The sequence below is a fragment of the Odontesthes bonariensis genome, chromosome 15 (genome assembly GCF_027942865.1).
Source record: "Odontesthes bonariensis isolate fOdoBon6 chromosome 15, fOdoBon6.hap1, whole genome shotgun sequence".
Lineage (NCBI taxonomy): Eukaryota > Metazoa > Chordata > Actinopteri > Atheriniformes > Atherinopsidae > Odontesthes > Odontesthes bonariensis.
The window spans coordinates 27737213-27754352 of record NC_134520.1 but is presented as its reverse complement, the minus strand read 5'-3'; the positions used below and the strand labels follow the sequence as shown (position 1 = coordinate 27754352).

Here is a 17140-nt window from a genome sequence, read left to right as displayed (position 1 = left end):
TTAAACCCCCAAATTCAACACAAACCAGTCATCACTGCCCACAGATTCTTGATGAGAAAGTTAACATCCTCAAGACGTCTTTTCTTTATCAAAACCTAAACCAAAGAGGAGACTCAACAAAGCTTGTTTGCTTGTTATGGAAAAACAGAGTGATGTCACACACTTTTTAAGGTGTCTTTATAGATGTTTAACATTAGAAACCATGTTCTCATTTTAAATCTGTCTTACTTGCATGCCTGAAGTTTCACAATAAAACTACAAAACAGACTCAAGTCCAAGTGCTTGATTTGTAATTATCATACAAACCAATATTATATACCAATATACCATATTAAAACCAATTCTGCCAAATGACTGATTCTCTTGCACTGTTTGATCACTTAAAAAAATAAAAAATAAATAACTAGCAGGATAGGAAAAACAAAGGTGATCATTTATAACATCTTTCTTTCTCTTCTTTTATCTTTTGTCCTATACCCTGAATCTTTTCCTTTCAAGTTGTTGGTTTTTTTTCCCCCGTGTCTCAGCGCAGCATGAAAGATATGTGTTGAAAGATTGCAGCAGCTGAAAGTGAAGCAAAGTCTCTGCGGGAGAAAGGTGGCATGTGGGTGTTTGCTGGTCCCACAGACAGAAAGAAAAAAGGAAGACTTGACATTTTGATCGATTATGAGTTTGAAAGAATCCACATGCTTTGGCTTTGTTGCTGAATTCAGCTTCTCCTCGAGGATGATCAAGTGCAGAGTCACTTCTTCTATTTACCTTCTCAACAGAAAACTCCCTTTCCTGCCAACTTTACATTTGTCATCAACCGTTAACCCTTGCCTCTGAGATCAAAGCTGCGCCTGTCTCATGATATTGATACATCTGCGTCTATACAGTAAGAAATATTTTGGTCAAGGATCAATCAAAAGACACCTAAAGTAGCCTGTTGTGATCAGTTTCTGTTGTATAAGCTTTTGTCTTCAGACGTGCGCATATTTCACAGTGAATAGAGTAACACCCAACCTGGTCTCATGGCAGTTTGTGAAATTGTCCTCAGATGTGATCTAAAGATTTTGTTTTCTTGAACAAGCCTGTCTTTCAATGTAAATGGATCCACAAATTATGTCCATCTGCACAAATGAAGAAAATGAAATAATTTCCATCTTTTGTCCACTTCATAATTTACCATGAGGCCAGACTATAATGCCTGCATATATACTGGTATGCCTGTTCTTCTTTCTTTGGTCTTTGTTATATATGTATGTTGTCACTATCTTGCAGCCTGGCTGCAGAGAGCAAGTCAATCTAGTGGTTGGTTTGCCGCTTTTGTCAAATTTAAATATCTCAACAGTTAATATATGCAATTATCATATAAAGTCACCCAGTGCCATTGATTATTATTAATCTGTACATCCCATAGCATTACCATGGTGATTCTAATTTGATAGTTTATGTTGTCTTGACTAGATAGTGATTGCTTTGCACGCTTGCTTTTTTTCTGCATGTGTTTGGTTGTTGATGGCAAAAAAAAACTGCAGATAGCCACAATTTCTTTAACAGCAAACGCTTACCCTGCAACCAGAAAACCCTAGTGGCTAGTGCGAGAAAAAGAGCAATCACTCCTTAACAAGCGCACTCCTAAATGAATAAGAACATTTGAAAAAATTTGCTTGGACAGTCGGTGTCCTCAGTACCTTGTTGTTCACATAGGTTCTGTGGTGAGGCTCTCCTTTCTTTTTATATCTCTGTTGTAGATTGAGTCTCAGCGGAAAAATCTTTCCTTGTAATTAACTGTTATAAAACATTACATTGAGCGCCCGTGGTGTTGGTGTGTAAAATGAAAGGCCAAAAGCTATCCACTGTTTACACAAATAGCAACCGCACTTGGCTCTTCATGCCTGGGATAGCTTAGACATGCGCACACAAATAAATGGTTAGAAGACTGACGAAAAAGTTTCACAAAACCTCAGATGTCTTAAAGAGGTCTTTTTTCCTAACCATTTCTCTTTTTGATGTTATAAGTCATTTACAGACAATTTAATCGGCTCATAGGCAAGGGTAGGAATCTAAGCTGATTTGGAAAATAGGGAAAGAAATAAAACCATAGAGAGCCGTGCTGGGCAATTCGTGATTTGGGCTGAGCTGGTTCGGTTGAGGGCATTCAGACTGGCCAGACTTATAATTTCCCCACAGGGATCTGGCTGAGTTGTGGCGGATCGTCTCCTCTCCCTTGTCATTTACTTGTCTGTGTGTGGCTTCATGTTAGTATGGATGTGTGTGTCCACCATCCTCTGTGACGCACTAACCTCTGGGCTGCCTGGACACACTCCAGCCCTCACTCTTTATCCTGTGTTTGTGTTTTCTCATGCTTTAGCTGCCTTTTCATATTCTGGCTCATCACAAGTCGAATAGTCACGACCAAATCAATCATAGGTCCCTCAAAATATTCAACTGGTTCTCACAGTGGTAGCTTTTTTTATTACAGGACTCTCCTTTTATAGCTTTAAGGTCTGGTGGGATTTTCACCTAAGGAGACTGCGCTTTTTGACAAATGAAGAATATTTGAAGATGAAGCTGTCTGTGGTTTGTTGAAGGGGTGCTAAGCTTTCTGCAGGCACGCCACAACATGAAATCACTTTTACTTATATCCATTTTTTGGTAAGAATTCACATCTTAACATCTGCTTAAACGTGCAAAAAGAGTAACGTTAAGACATATCTGTGGATTTGACGGTATCCAAACCATTGCTTTATAGCCTTATGTGTGTATGTGTGTGTCTCAATGTCTGGAAAGCCCATTTAGATGTGCACAGTAAGGGGTAGGAAGGAGCTGACCTTGGCCCTTAAGTCACTTAACACTCCTCAGAGAAAGGAAACCTAATGACCCCTGACTCACACCAAATGTACACACCTTTGATGTCACTCAGGCTGTGTGTGTGTGTGTGTGTGTGTGTGTGTGCTAGTTTTGTTCACATGGACAGTCATGCATCTGTGTGTGCTTGCCTGAAGCTTTGTCACCTTGTTTTTGGTTGCATCTAAGCATTTTGAGCAGTTTTACGTTCTGTGGACTACTAATTGGTGTAATTCACACACTGTTACGTCCCTTGTAAACTACCTGAACCTCGGCAGCAAAGCCAACAGGCTTGAGTGGAAGATCAAGCATGAAGCTTAAAGAAGTGAGGCGGTCTGTTTGCGTTGTGGAAGCAGCAGTGAATTATAGAAAAGGAAAAGTAGCCTTGGTTGAATGAACATGTTATTTTTACTGTATTACTATTTAGAATAGAACTTTTTTACAGTGAAAATGTGTAATGAGTTTTTTTATTATTTAATTCAAGCACTCACAGCTGAAAACTGTGAGTGCTTGATCATTTATTGCATTTTCCAGAATTTTACAGTCTGGTCACTTTCACAGGGAGTGCTTCTGTTTACCATTACTCAAGCCGCGGTGTCTGAAGTATGAGGATGTACTTTACGTCAGCCAATAATGTGCGTCTATGCGTGGTGGCATCATGTACTCCCCTGTACTATGTACTGTGGTTTTGCCTGGTCTTAAAGTCCCATATGGCATGACTTAAAGCACAAGACTGAGTGATCTCACACTGAGAGGATAGCCCGCTCGTGGGCGAGTGGTTTGTGTGCGTATGTGTCTATGTGTGTATATATAGAACAAGAAAGGTGAAAGCTCAAGGCACAATGAGAAAGGTGGAGAGGGATAAGTGGGTTTAAAAAGGGCAAAAGTTTCTGTATTCACAAGGAAATTCCCCAAATGAAGTAAAAGTTGAATAGTTGTATAAACATGATTGCGCTGTCTGCATGCGTTTCAAATAACGAACTATGATGACATTTCTCGGCCATAAGAGGAATCATCTCACTCAACGGCCAAATATTAATCCCTCCATCTGTGTTGTGAGCTGTGATTTGTGTGAGTGTTTAAAATCTCTGCCTCTGACACGAGTGTGACTTATCTTTAGTCAAACAAAGGCAGCAACAAGAAACAGCCTTTCCTCAGACAGAAGTCTAACTAGTTTTGTGCACAAATAATCAAACATGGACTGACCTCTAGTGGCCATTTCTTAACACTGTACTATATTGTACTATACTATGTTTTCACTGCCTTGTCTTAAACTTTCAATGTTTCTCGTCTCATTTCTGTTTTCCTAGTAGGGAGGATTTTGATGAAGAGGGATTCTGCCAGCCGTATAGAGGCATAGCCTGCGCCCGCTTCATCGGTAACCGCAGCATCTTTGTCGACTCGCTACAGATGCAGGGTGAGATTGAGACCCAGATCACAGGTGAGTAAAATCCTCCTGCAGTTTTAGTGGGCTGAATCTTCCTTCTGCAGAAGAAAAAAAAATTTATTTTTTTTTATTTAGACTTCTACATCATAGAGGTCACGTATTCTTAATACGCATGTACTTTCATATCACAGTGGCAGTTTGAATTCAAGTATCTTACTTGTTTTATTAATTTTTTGGAGAAATGTTGAACACAACTTGTGTCAACAAATGAAAAGGATATTTAAAAAAAAATCTAATTTAGACAGACCAAAGTAAATACTGGATCATCTAGTTGTTTTTGAGTGAATGCACATTCTTCATTGGCAGATTGAGAACTTCATTGCAAAGTCATTTGGAATCTGAATTTTATTCTGTGTCGTTTGTTTGTTTGTTTGTTTGTTTGTTTGTTTGCTTTGATATTTTTATTTTTATTTTTAGATAAAAACTGATCAAATCACTAGGCACACTTGTGATTTACTAGCCCTCGTTTCCTGACCCATCCTCATTATGGTGCAGCTTAAAACTGCATCAATGTATTTCCTCTCTGTAGGAATAATTATACTTCTACATGTTTTAATTATCAGGGGTTTTTTTGTATTTCCTGCTATTTCAGTAAAGTCTTATTGTTTTTATTCTCAGGTGTTTTTTGTCTGTCAGACCGCTTTCATCAAGTGAATCCACCAGCTCAACTATTAGTGCACACACATCTTCCACAAGCTGTTTTATACTTACTAAAGCAGCCTCTCGGCATATCCTAAACCAATGAAAGCCTTCGGAATTTTTTTATTCTTAATCATTATGCATGAGGAAGAAAGCTGGACATCAGAGTTCAAAGGAAGTTCACCATAGTCTCCACTCTGTGAGGAGCACACATGGCCCACACACTTCCATAACGTTATAAATGTGTCTCTGCTTCTGTGTTTTGTGTATTTGCATGCGCATATCCTCAGAGGTCAGTTTAATGTGAAGGTTACTGATTACATCCATGCAGCTGTCAGCTTATCCCCTAAACAAAAGCTCCCATGAACCCACACTAATCCAAAACATCAAGGACAAGGGATACTTAAGATTTATGCCGCCATTGAATCATAATAAGCTTACAGGAGGACTGTTAATCATAAATGCAATAGCCAGGACATCCACATTCAGCATCTTGAAATGAATGCCATCTTTATTGATCTTTATGATCATTTTATTCAAGCAGTATGTGCTGCAGAAAAGTTTGGATCGTTGCCAACTTGACTTATCCACCTTTTACTCGCCTGTCTTCTTTTCCACCCTGCATATATCTGCCTCATTGATAATGACAGCCAAAGACAAGCATGTGTTTACAATAACTTTATGCCTTTGAGTCATACATTTGAATCTACAGTTTTCTTCATCAGTCTTTATTTGATTCATATGCAGATGGTCAAAGAGCCCAAATGAGTTATGGTGGGTGTGGCTTGTAAAAACAAAACTTGTTAACCTTGGCTATATTTTTCATTTCAATCTAATAATTATGATTTATCTAAATGGGGATAACTTAATGGAACACATGTAATATTTTTTTTTAAGTTATCCTTGTTAAACAACATTTTGAGGGTAAATTCAGAAAGATTTGGATGTCAGACCATCTCATTTGCAAAAAAGTATTTTTTTTTTTAAGCCAAGTCAAGAGTCTGTAATTATATCCTTTCTCTTCTAACACTCAAATCTTCTTTCCTCTTTTGCTCCCAGCTGCCTTCACCATGATTGGGACATCTAATCATCTGTCCGATCGTTGCTCCCAGTTTGCCATCCCTTCCCTTTGCCATTTTGCTTTCCCGACTTGCGACCGCAGCTCAGGCACTGACAAACCACGGGACCTGTGTAAGGACGAGTGTGAAATCCTAGAGAATGATCTGTGTAAGACGGAGTACATCATTGCCCGCTCAAACCCACTTATACTGAAGAGACTGAAACTGCCAAACTGTGAAGACTTGGCTGCTTCTGACAGTCCACAGAGTGCCAACTGTTTGAGAATCGGAATCCCCATGGCCGAGCCCATCAACAAAAGTAAGACCTTTTCTCTTCTTGACTAAATGTTTTACCGAATCACTGCTGCTGATAATATGTCACTGTTGTCTCAGCAGAGCTATTTTAAAACTGCTTTAGAAAATGTTTTATTTTCCCCAAAATCTGTTCATGTATTAGATCTCAAATATTTATTTCAACCTTGATTAAATCATTGTTGACCACATTAGAGAAGCAGAAAAATGAACATTTAATCATTTAATATAGGGAATTTATTCCTTATTTATGCATTGCAGACACACAGTATGATTATCATTTACTATTACCCCTCATTTGTGCTCTTTCAACTCCTTTTTTAGTTTTAAAATGACTCATTATTGGTTCTGGACAGGTAGTTTACCCCTGAATTTTTTCCCCTCCAGATCACAAGTGTTACAACAACAGTGGCGCAGACTACAGAGGGACAGTCAGCAAGACCAAATCGGGGCGTCAGTGTCAGCCGTGGAACTCCCAGTATCCTCACAGCCACACCTACCTGGCAGTTCGTTACGCAGAACTAAACGGGGGCCACTCATACTGCCGCAACCCAGGAAACAAACATGAGGCTCCCTGGTGCTTCACGCTGGACGAAGGGGTCCGCATGGAACTCTGTGACATTCCCATCTGTGGTGAGTATATTTTTATGTTCTCAATTTGTAATTTTGGTATTAATTCAAATGGGTTTGAGTGTTTCAATGTGAAAAATGTGTCATACTTGTGTATAGCTGAAGCACCTCTTGTCACCCTCTGTCTGGAATGGTCTCAGCTCATATAGTTTCAAAGCCCCTTTCTCAAAAAGCCCATTTTTCTTCGATATCATTAAGTATAGGGAGACCAGTTTTCACGATAAATTGATAACTTTTTTTGCTGAGAACTCTTTCTTTATGAATTTGCGGACCTTTGATATATAGAAAACTATATGTGAGAAAAAGGGAAAAAACCCAAACTACAAAATAAGTCTGTACATCTGAGAGTCATGGTATGCAAAGCTGTGTTTGTGATACTTTGGGCACATAGTTGGTTTCCATTATTTGAACAACAGTAATAGTAAAGGTAATGAATTATGGTGGTACAGTAACCTCCAATACTGATGTCATATGATTCATCTGTCTTCATAGATTATAAGGAGAAGTCAGGCGGCAGCAACATGGAGATCTTGTACATCCTGGTTCCCAGTGTGGCTATCCCCTTAGCCATCGCTCTGCTATTCTTCTTCATTTGTGTGTGCCGCAACAACCAGAAGTCCCCGAGGCCTCCCGCACCACGCCAGCCCAAACCAGTCCGAGGACAAAACGTTGAGATGTCCATGCTCGCAACGGCATACAAACCAAAGGTTTGTCATAATATACTGCACTGTGGTTAGGAGGAATAAATGATGGGCCTTTCTGTTCTTTCATCCATTTTGGCCAACATAAGAAAAACACTTGAATGCACAATGCAACACCTCTCAACTACAGTTTAAGGAGCCCTAACAGGATTTATTGCAGATAGTTTGTGTTGGACCACAAAAACATCCATTTCAACGACAGCAACTTTTCTCTGGGACTACGGACCTTTGGAGAGTCCTCCTCCTAACCACTTCTGTTTCCATCACAGGAACCAGGGGCCAACAAAAGAACTGGGGAGATCTATCATCCCGAAAGCAGACATTATTGGCTGTATAACTTTGTATATACTGTATAACTAGAATGCTTTCAAAATGGAGCATGCAGCAATGAGCGTTTTTTGATTGGTCAAGTACTCTTCTTGCTTTATGTCGCAGACATCTCATAATTTGCCTTATAATTATCTTTTTGATTCCTTAAAAGTACCTGGTGCTTTTGATCACAAGATAACTTTACTTTCAGTCAGGTCTGCCCAATAAACTGTGTTTATACTCAGCATTATGCGCTGTCCTGCAGTGGCCTTAAATAAGCACCCCTTTGCTGGGTTTGTCTGTATAAGTCTTGAGAGCAGACTACAGGAGTCAAAACACTGGCACAGCATGCTGTTTGTTAACTGGGATACGCCTCAGCATGCTGGGGTTACAGGGTCGAGTGTGTGGAAGTGACCCGTCTCAGGCAAAGCCTCAGATCTCTATCACCACATCACAGCAGGATCTGGAATGTTCAGCTGCAGCTCTTTTCCTCTGTTTATTTCTCTCCCACTGTCCCTTCTTCCACACCTCTCCCTTCCACTCCTGCTTTCACTTAATCCATCTCTTTAGCTGCTTCTCTTACTTCTCTTTCTCCATCCTATTACTTGTGGTGCTCTTTTTCTCCCTCCTCATCCCATTACTCTTTCACAGAGCTTCTTTGTAATGCAGATGATCGGGCTCCCGCTTTGCTTGCCAACACATAACTAACATTAGAATCTGTTTTATGTTTCCTTCAAGGTTGCTTACTCAGTCGCATCATTATCTTTTTCTGCACAACTTATAGTGGTTCAGGTGGAGGCAGTGGGGTTATCTAGAAAGCATCTCTGCTTGGGCAAAACAGAGCTGATGCTCAAGGTGCTGTGTATTATGTTTCCATCAACAAGTGTAGAGAAAACCGCAAAATGTCAAAAGCATCAGAGTCCATTAATATTGCTGTTTTTTTTCTCATTTTGTACCTAAATACCACTAATGCACAAGATCATTTGAAATTAAGACTTAAAACCTAAAACCGAAATATGAGGCATGTCTCATATATTTGGATATATATTATTTTTTAAACTGATTGTCTTTCTTTCCTATCGTCATTATCTAAAACCTTTTCTAGGCTTAGGATAATGCTGCTACCCTGCAGGCATTTTTTTCAGGGTCATCAAGAGGCCGAAGTCTGTAACAATCAGTTTAGACACATGTATGTATACACACACATAAACCTGCGGCGTTCTGAGGAGGATCTGAGGTTTTGGGTGTGGGGAGAAAAAGGATGGGGTGAAGGGAAACCCATAACTAAAAACATCTGTGTTTCTCATAATATTCAACACACACTCGCCCCCCTCAGAGCTCATACCGACCCGTGTGTGTGTGTGTGTGTGTGTGTGTGTGTGTGTGTGTGTGTGTGTGTGCTACTCACAAAGGAATTTCATTATTCATCTCAGAGTTCCTGGAATCTCAAAATCTCTGCCAACCTCTCTTTACTTTTTATCTCCTCCCAAACACAACCACACACTCCTCTAATGCACATATGCATCAATTTCATCAATTGTCAATGATAATGTTCATAAATGTTCATAAATATTTTACAACCATAAATGTTCATTGTAAAATAGAGATAAGTGCAGAATTAAGATGTCGCAGTTTTAATTTATTTGTTGAACATTTAAGGGGCATTTAAGTTGATACCAAACTGAATTATAAAACATTGTGAACCTCTGCCTGTGATTACTTGCCTGAAAACACATAGATCATTCACCATGGTGAAGGGTACTGTTTCAAGTTGCTTGAAAAATTGCTAAACCTGTTGAAATAGCCATTTGTGGTCAAGTCTGATGTCAATTCTTATCGAAAAGGGTCACATAATAAGGATGAGGTGAATCATTTTGGGGAAATTTAAGAATAGAACTCAATCAAGAAAGGAGAGGGAGTTTTCTTAGTATTTGTCATAGTGCAAATGCTCGGTATAAACATAGAAGTAATTCATGTGGACTGAAATGAAAATGTGGTACATAGAAATATATTGTTATATAAATTGTTGTTTACACAGCTAATGCAACATTTCACTAGAGAATTCATTGTCTCAAAATGCTTCTTAACCTGAGAGCCAAGTGACATTTCTAAACTGAGATTTTGCCAAAATTTCACAATTTCAGTTCCCCTACATTGCTTTCCAAAGCTGCAAAGGGAGGCTATTAGAAGCTGATGTAATGGATTAAGTTTGATTATGACAATTATCAATTCTCTGGGCTCTAGTTTTAGTTTATTTAACAATTTACATGTGTATATGGTGTTATATTAGGCAGTATGCCTGCTTTGAATTAGAACCAGACAAACCTTTTGTCGTAATTTCTTCCCTCTATACAATAATAATGGTGAGTACTGCCATATAAAAGAAAATAATGATCACATTTTTCTGCCCATTAATGTCACTTCTTTCCTTTCTTCGCTTTGCAGAGTAAAGCCAAAGAGCTTCCCTTATCAGCGGTGCATTTCATGGAGGAACTTGGACAGTGCACTCTGGGGAAGATCTACAAGGGTCACCTGTACCTGCCGGGTATGGACCAGGCTCAGCTTGTGGCCATAAAGACTCTGAAAGACATTTCCAATGTCCAGCAGTGGGGAGACTTCCAACAGGTACAGAATGGATTACTGCTTCCAAAGTTTTTTCAGTCCATTAAAAATGTTGAAAATGTTCAATAAAGTTTTTATGCACCTTCATTGCGAATTAGCTGATTCTCATTAAACACCCAATAGATTTCATAACTCTTGAAAAAACAACCTGTATAGCAGCTGTCCTGTAATGTTATTTTCTGAAGCCAACGTCTGTTCATTTTTGTGCGGATTGGTGAAGTATACTGTTACTGAAATAACCTACTGTTATAAACTACAAGAGACTACTTTCTCAGTGGAAAGGGCTCTCTTCCCACAAGATTTGAGGCATGTCTTGTTATATTTCCACAGTAAGTAAATGTAGTGGATGACTGGAGACTGCGTATGGCCAGAAATCACTGAACTGTAGATGAGTTCAGTGGAAATAGTTCCAAAAATAAACAGTAACTGCTGACAGGTTGTCCTGATTGGATGTTAAGGAGGATTCAAACCAAAGAAAGTTTAAAACGTGATCCTCTTTCCATTCAGATAAAATAAGGCCGACCTGTCAGCATTTAAAGAGATGCTACGCCAAATGTCTTTTTAATTCATCACTTTTGAAAGCTAGAGATGTGATGAATTAACTTCAAATTCAACTCAAGCTAAATTTAATTTGTGCATCTTTAGATCTTGAGTCTGTAGTAAATCCAGTGGTTTCTAATAAACCTTTCAATAAATGCATACAAACTGAATCCCTATCTCTTGCTCCATCAAAGGTAGCTAGAAACTTGGCTGTCATGATTGATGACCGGCTGACCTTTAAAGATCATGTTGCCTCCGTTGCTCGATCGTGCTGCTTCGCATTGTTAAACATAAGAAAGATTAGGCCGTACCCAACCCAACACGCTACCCAGCTCCTGGTGCAGTCTATGGTCATCTCCTGCCTTGAATACTGGAATGGAACGGCTCCCATCTACTTGAATGCTCTCGCAAAGGCTTATGTCACAACTCGGTCACTCGTCCAAGGATTGTCGTCTAGCAGTGCCTACACTACGCTTAAGACAATCCAGACTCTTTTCATGTGTTGTTCCACGATGGTGGAATGACCTACCGAGTGCTACAAGAACAGGGGCGTCCCTGTCTGTCTTCAAGAAGCTCTTGAAGACCCAGCTCTTCAGAGAGCATCTCCTATCCTGCACTTACCCTGTACTTCCCTAACCCCTCTACTGCACTTTATCTTTTTGTACTTCCCTCTATGCCTGCACGCTATTTCTGCACTGTGACCCCTATCAACAGAGTCTGACTTGTGGTTTTCCATCTATGTAGCTTATCGTTAGCTTTGACGTAGCTGTAATGTTATACCCTCATTTGTAAGTGGCTTTGGATAAAAGCGTCTGCCAAATGCATAAACAGATAAATGCAGTTAGATTACGCTTTAAACTCATCGTCATTTGTTTGGCTTTCCTTAAAGGAGGTTGCAGTGCTGAGTGAGCTGCAGCACCCCAGCGTGGTGTGCCTGCTGGGTGTGGTTACCCAGGAGCAGCCTGTGTGCATGCTGTTTGACTTTCTGCCACAAGGGGATCTCCACGAGTTCCTCATCATGCGTTCACCACACTCTGACGTTGGCTGTAGCAGTGATGAAGACGGCACCGTAAAATCCAGCCTGGATCATGGGGACTTTCTGCATATGGCCATACAGGTGGGAAAACTTTTAAGGGTTTGCGTGTTGGATACGTGTAAAATTAATATATGTGCAACATGATTAACATGTATATATTATTTTGATTGTATATTATTAATTATTATGGTTACATTTTTAAAAGCTTAAAGATCTTTGTCTATATAGCCAAAGTTTTGCATATGTTTACATGTCACGACACACTTAAAACGTCTGAACCAATCACAATACAGTTCCCTGCCCAGGGACCACAGATGTAAATTAGCTTTTTAGCTAACTCTGGTACTAGAACTGTCGTGTACATGGCCCCTGTCAAATAAGCTAATAAACTAAACTAAACCATCACAAAAGGTTCCTCTCCTGCTGGGAGAAGACCTACTCTAAGATACAGGCTAAAAAAGATACAAACTGAGTTTATTTTTGGTGGGTCTGTGTTTGCTGAATTCAGCAACCCTGTTGGCTCTCAGTGCAGTTGTGGTTAACAGATACCTTCATATTTCCCATGTTAAAGACAAAAAAAATTGGATCACTTTAAAAAAACTAAAAAGTTATCAAAGATAGATACAGTAAACCTTTTAACTTTTTGATTTTTTTTATTAGGACTGTTTCAACATAAGATTATCCTTCAATTATAAGTTGATCCTTCAATCATTTTTTTCTCATTTTTCTAAATAGATGGCGGCAGGGATGGAGTATTTAGCCAGTCACTTCTACATCCATAAAGACCTCGCAGCTCGGAACATTTTAGTAGGTGAACAGTTGCATGTAAAGATTTCGGACTTGGGTCTCTCAAGAGAGATCTACTCCTCAGACTACTACTGCATTCAGCCCAAAACTCTGCTGCCAATCCGCTGGATGCCCCCTGAGGCCATCTCCTACGGCAAGTTCACCTCAGACTCGGACATCTGGTCTTTTGGAGTCGTGCTGTGGGAGGTATTTAGCTACGGCCTGCAGCCCTACTACGGTTTCTCCAACCAGGAAGTGATGGAGATGGTGAGAAAAAGGCAGCTGCTGCCCTGCCCGGAGGACTGCCCACCAAGGTTTGTGGCAGTCAAGTTTATTGAGAGGGTAGTAACTCTAACTCTGGCCTCGTGTTATTAAACCTCCCAAACAACTGTATCCTACCTTTGTGTTTAAATCCATCATGGCTTCAATGATTATACAAAGTACCTCTGCTGTCTTCCAGGTTTTATGGCTTGATGACTGAGTGCTGGCAGGAAGGGCCAGCACGCAGACCCCGTTTTAAGGATGTCCACACCCGCCTGCGAGCCTGGGAAGGGCTGTCGTCCCATGCCAGCTCTAGCACGCCCTCTGGTGGAGGAGGGAATGCCACCACCCAGACCACCTCACTCAGCGCCAGCCCTGTTAGCAACCTCAGCAACCCTCGTTACGCCGCCGCTGCCACTGCAGGGTACATCTACCAGGCACAAGCTATTCCCGCGCCAGGGCAGATGGCTTCAATTCCAGCCTGGACGCCCATGGCTGTGCCCCAAACCCACCAGCGCTTTATCCCCGTCAATGGATACCCCATCCCACCAGGATACGCAGCTTTTCCAGCTCATTTTGCGCCCCCAGCTCCACCCACTAGAGTAATCCAGCACCACCTGCCACCTCCCAAAAGCCGCTCACCCAGCAGCGCCAGTGGCTCCACCAGCACAGGGCATGTCAGCGGGGTGCCCTCCACCACAGGCTCCAACCACGAAGCCAACATGCCGCTGCTTTCCCACTGCATCATGCCAGGGAGCGGCGGAGGGCAGGGTCAGATGTATGGACACATTTCCCAGAAAGGGGTGGCACAGCTGGAGCACATGTCACAAACCTCAGCGCTGCTCACTCCTGACTCTGACACACTGATCTACAACGACTCTGTCATCACCGCAGACCTGTAGATGCGCAACAGAATGCTCACTTTCTTTCTGCTCGGGACCCTTAAATGAGAAGTGTAACCTCTCAGCCGGGGAGGCAGTATCACAGTTTTACTTTGGTCATTTTGAGACCCAACAGAAACGAGCTTTTATGTACATCTAGTTGTGCAAGAAACTCTGTCACGGCTACACAAGTATTATAAACAGCTGTCTGTATTTGTAATGGCTTACTGTTTAAAGCAAGTGTACTCACTATCATGGTTTGAAAGGTATTTTAACCTCTGTAAATACAGTACATAAATATATATTCATAAAAACTTTTTACGGAGAGCATTTTAGGTGAAAAAAGTAGTAAGTCCGCCCTGTGTGCTTATAGAATGGTTTCCTGACAAAGAGTTCCTGTGCCTGTTAACAGACTGTTTAACACAGGATTCTATTGAGACATGTAAAGTCATGTGACCACATTAAGGTGCCTTTCAGCAATGCTGTGACTTGCTCTTTGATAGATGTACAGTACAAACACAAAAAAAAACCCAGTCTAGCAAGAATGGAGACACCAGGTTTGTTTGTTTTGAGAAGATCAGCACTGATTTGCTCATTTGTCATAATTTGCCCTTTGGACCTTAGAAATACACTTTAGCATGTTTGGTTGCATTGCAACCAATCATCCAATAGCTATGTGAATGCTCCGTAGTGAAGCAGCTGAAATTCTGATGGGTTTGTTTTTTGGGGGTTTTTTTGTTTTTTTTTCGGCAAAAGTGTGTACTGAGATCTGGGAGAGTGCAGCTTCATTTTCAGACAAAATCGCTATTGAAAATTACAGCCAAATCTTGTTGTTTTTTTCTCTCTGTAACCTCAACATGACTGAGGCTTGTCCAACAGGTACACAGTCATCCTCAATGTGCTCAAACTGTCTTCAAAGCTGGCCACACAGAGAAGCCTGGCGTTCATCTGACTGAACAGTATACTCCTAACCTTTCTCTTATTTCATCTTGCTCCTTCTATTTTCTGTCAGATTCACCATCAAACTTCAAAACAGAACCGGTCTCAGGGTAAACACTTTATCCACCACAAGATCTTCAGTCAGTGACTTTTACTGTCTGTAATCTAAGCCTAAATTTCAGCTCTCACAAAAGAAAAATTATATTACTGATTGATTAGATATATTTTGTTTTGTTTCTGTTGTTTTATTTGAAGGAAGAGTTTTCCATTTTTTTGTTCTGAGGACTTGTTCTTTATGTGTTTTTGTCCACTCCGGTTCTTTCCGTCAGTATCCTGCATAACACACCGTGTTTATAGTTGATAATGTTAGTACGCTACTTTTTAAGGTCTCAGCCGTGTACATAGACAAAACAAACAAAAAAAAGAAAAGACAAAAACCTTTGTTAAATGTCCTTAAATGTGAGTCTTTTGTGCCTGAACGGAATAATGTTTCACCTAAAAGAAGATTGATTTCATGAGTTTGGATACAAATTGGCCCTGTAGATGTTTCATGTTTTTTTTTTTTTTTTATTATGTTTAACTCCTTGCACCAACTGTCATGAACACCATATTTGGTGTGAAAAATGAACAAAATCACCTGTTCAATTCTTCGTTGTTTGCCTCTCTAATTACCGCTATATTTATTTATCAACGTGTCCAATACCGAGCAGCAAAGCAGTCAGTCTAGGTTACATTTACTGTCAATTTCTAAAATGAAGAAGTATGTGTTTGGTAAAGGGTAAACTCTCATTTTTCTCTGTTATTATTTGAAGATGATGTTGATTAGATGTTAGATGTTAGCTTTTTATATCTGAGAAAACGGTCATGAAAACAGGAGTGAAAGGAACAGTTTGTGATCTTAATTTGAAATTTAAACCTTTTAATTGTAAAAGCCAAACATCCAGTTCAGTGCTCATGTAGCTGACAATCATCAGAATTTAAATGTCCACACAGGTGCTCTTGTTTGTTTGTGTTGCACTACGTTGTTGCACACCATCATGCCATTATTTAGCTGGATTTGTGGATCATACACATCACACAAAGGCTCCCCAGCGGCTTTTCACTCGGAACGTGCAGCGCAAAAGACAAAAGCCTTTTTCTTTAAGTGCATTTTGTTAATTATAAAGTTTTTAAGTGGTGAACATTGATAGAAGAGTTTAGTTGATCCATGCAGCAAGACCAGTCAGTACCTGGAATCAGTCCATGAAATCAGCAGCTCAAATTACCTTCCCTTCATGAATCCGATTGTTTGCCCCATGAAGAATACTTCATCTGAGCATGGTCATCAAAAAAAAAAAAAAAAAAACTGATGGTCAGTCTTGGGTTTTATGAAGGGGAGCTCTTGTTTCCATCTGCACATGAGATTTTGTTTCTAGGGTCAAATCAAGTTCTTGTAAACATTTGAAGTACATTTTAACCATGCATTTTATTCCACAACTCCCTTTTCTCTGTTTATAATTGTGTTTTTTTTTCATCTGAAGCAGACTGAGCTACCTAAACAAAGCTTGTTAATATGACCTCTGGCATGTGTGTATGGACAAATGAATATTGACATAGCAGAGCAAAAACCACTTGTACACAAGACTGTGAATCTCAATCAAGTGTAGGAATTTTTGTATTTGGCAAAAGGAGACGATAAACAAAAAAAAATCATAAATGTGCCTTTTTTCTTAAAGATCTTTTTTTTTTCCCAAGAGACAATGTTCAAGTAAATTTATAATTCGAGAAGAGCGCTTCCACTTCAGAAGGTTTACATTCACATTGACCAAGAGAGGCCTTGTCTTTGTATTTTGTCTGAATATTTTTGCACAGATGTTTTGTATTGCAAAATCATGTATTAAATGATGACGTTTGGTTAACTTGATCTGATCACTTTTTTTTTTTTCTTACAGATTGTAATAACAATGTGAATCCACTGGGTGCCACCAAATCTCCGTTTGTGGGTTGTCTTCAGTTTCTCTTGCAGTGATCATTGTTGGCCAGGCGGTGGTGCTGTTTAGCTGTTTGATAAGTGTAGTCCTCAAAACAGCTGGAAAAGAATTAAGCCAGAGATGAAAAATTTACCCTGGAGTTCTGCTGTTCTTGTGCTTTTTAGTGTACGTCCTTAA

General features: G+C 40.0%; 1 protein-coding gene across 2 annotated transcripts in view; it reads left to right on the top strand.

The window, feature by feature from the left end:
* Positions 1-16900, top strand: part of ror1 (receptor tyrosine kinase-like orphan receptor 1) — a 124840-nt gene extending 107940 nt beyond the window's left edge. For both annotated transcript variants that reach the window (XM_075485807.1, XM_075485806.1), the window contains 8 exons: positions 4143-4273; positions 5978-6295; positions 6676-6921; positions 7411-7625; positions 10374-10553; positions 11980-12207; positions 12862-13226; positions 13373-16900. In XM_075485807.1, coding sequence (XP_075341922.1) covers positions 4143-4273; positions 5978-6295; positions 6676-6921; positions 7411-7625; positions 10374-10553; positions 11980-12207; positions 12862-13226; positions 13373-14075 — 2386 coding nt within the window. In that variant the 3' untranslated portion in view covers positions 14076-16900. The remainder of the gene's footprint in view (positions 1-4142; positions 4274-5977; positions 6296-6675; positions 6922-7410; positions 7626-10373; positions 10554-11979; positions 12208-12861; positions 13227-13372) is intronic.
* Positions 16901-17140: the final 240 nt, after the last annotated feature.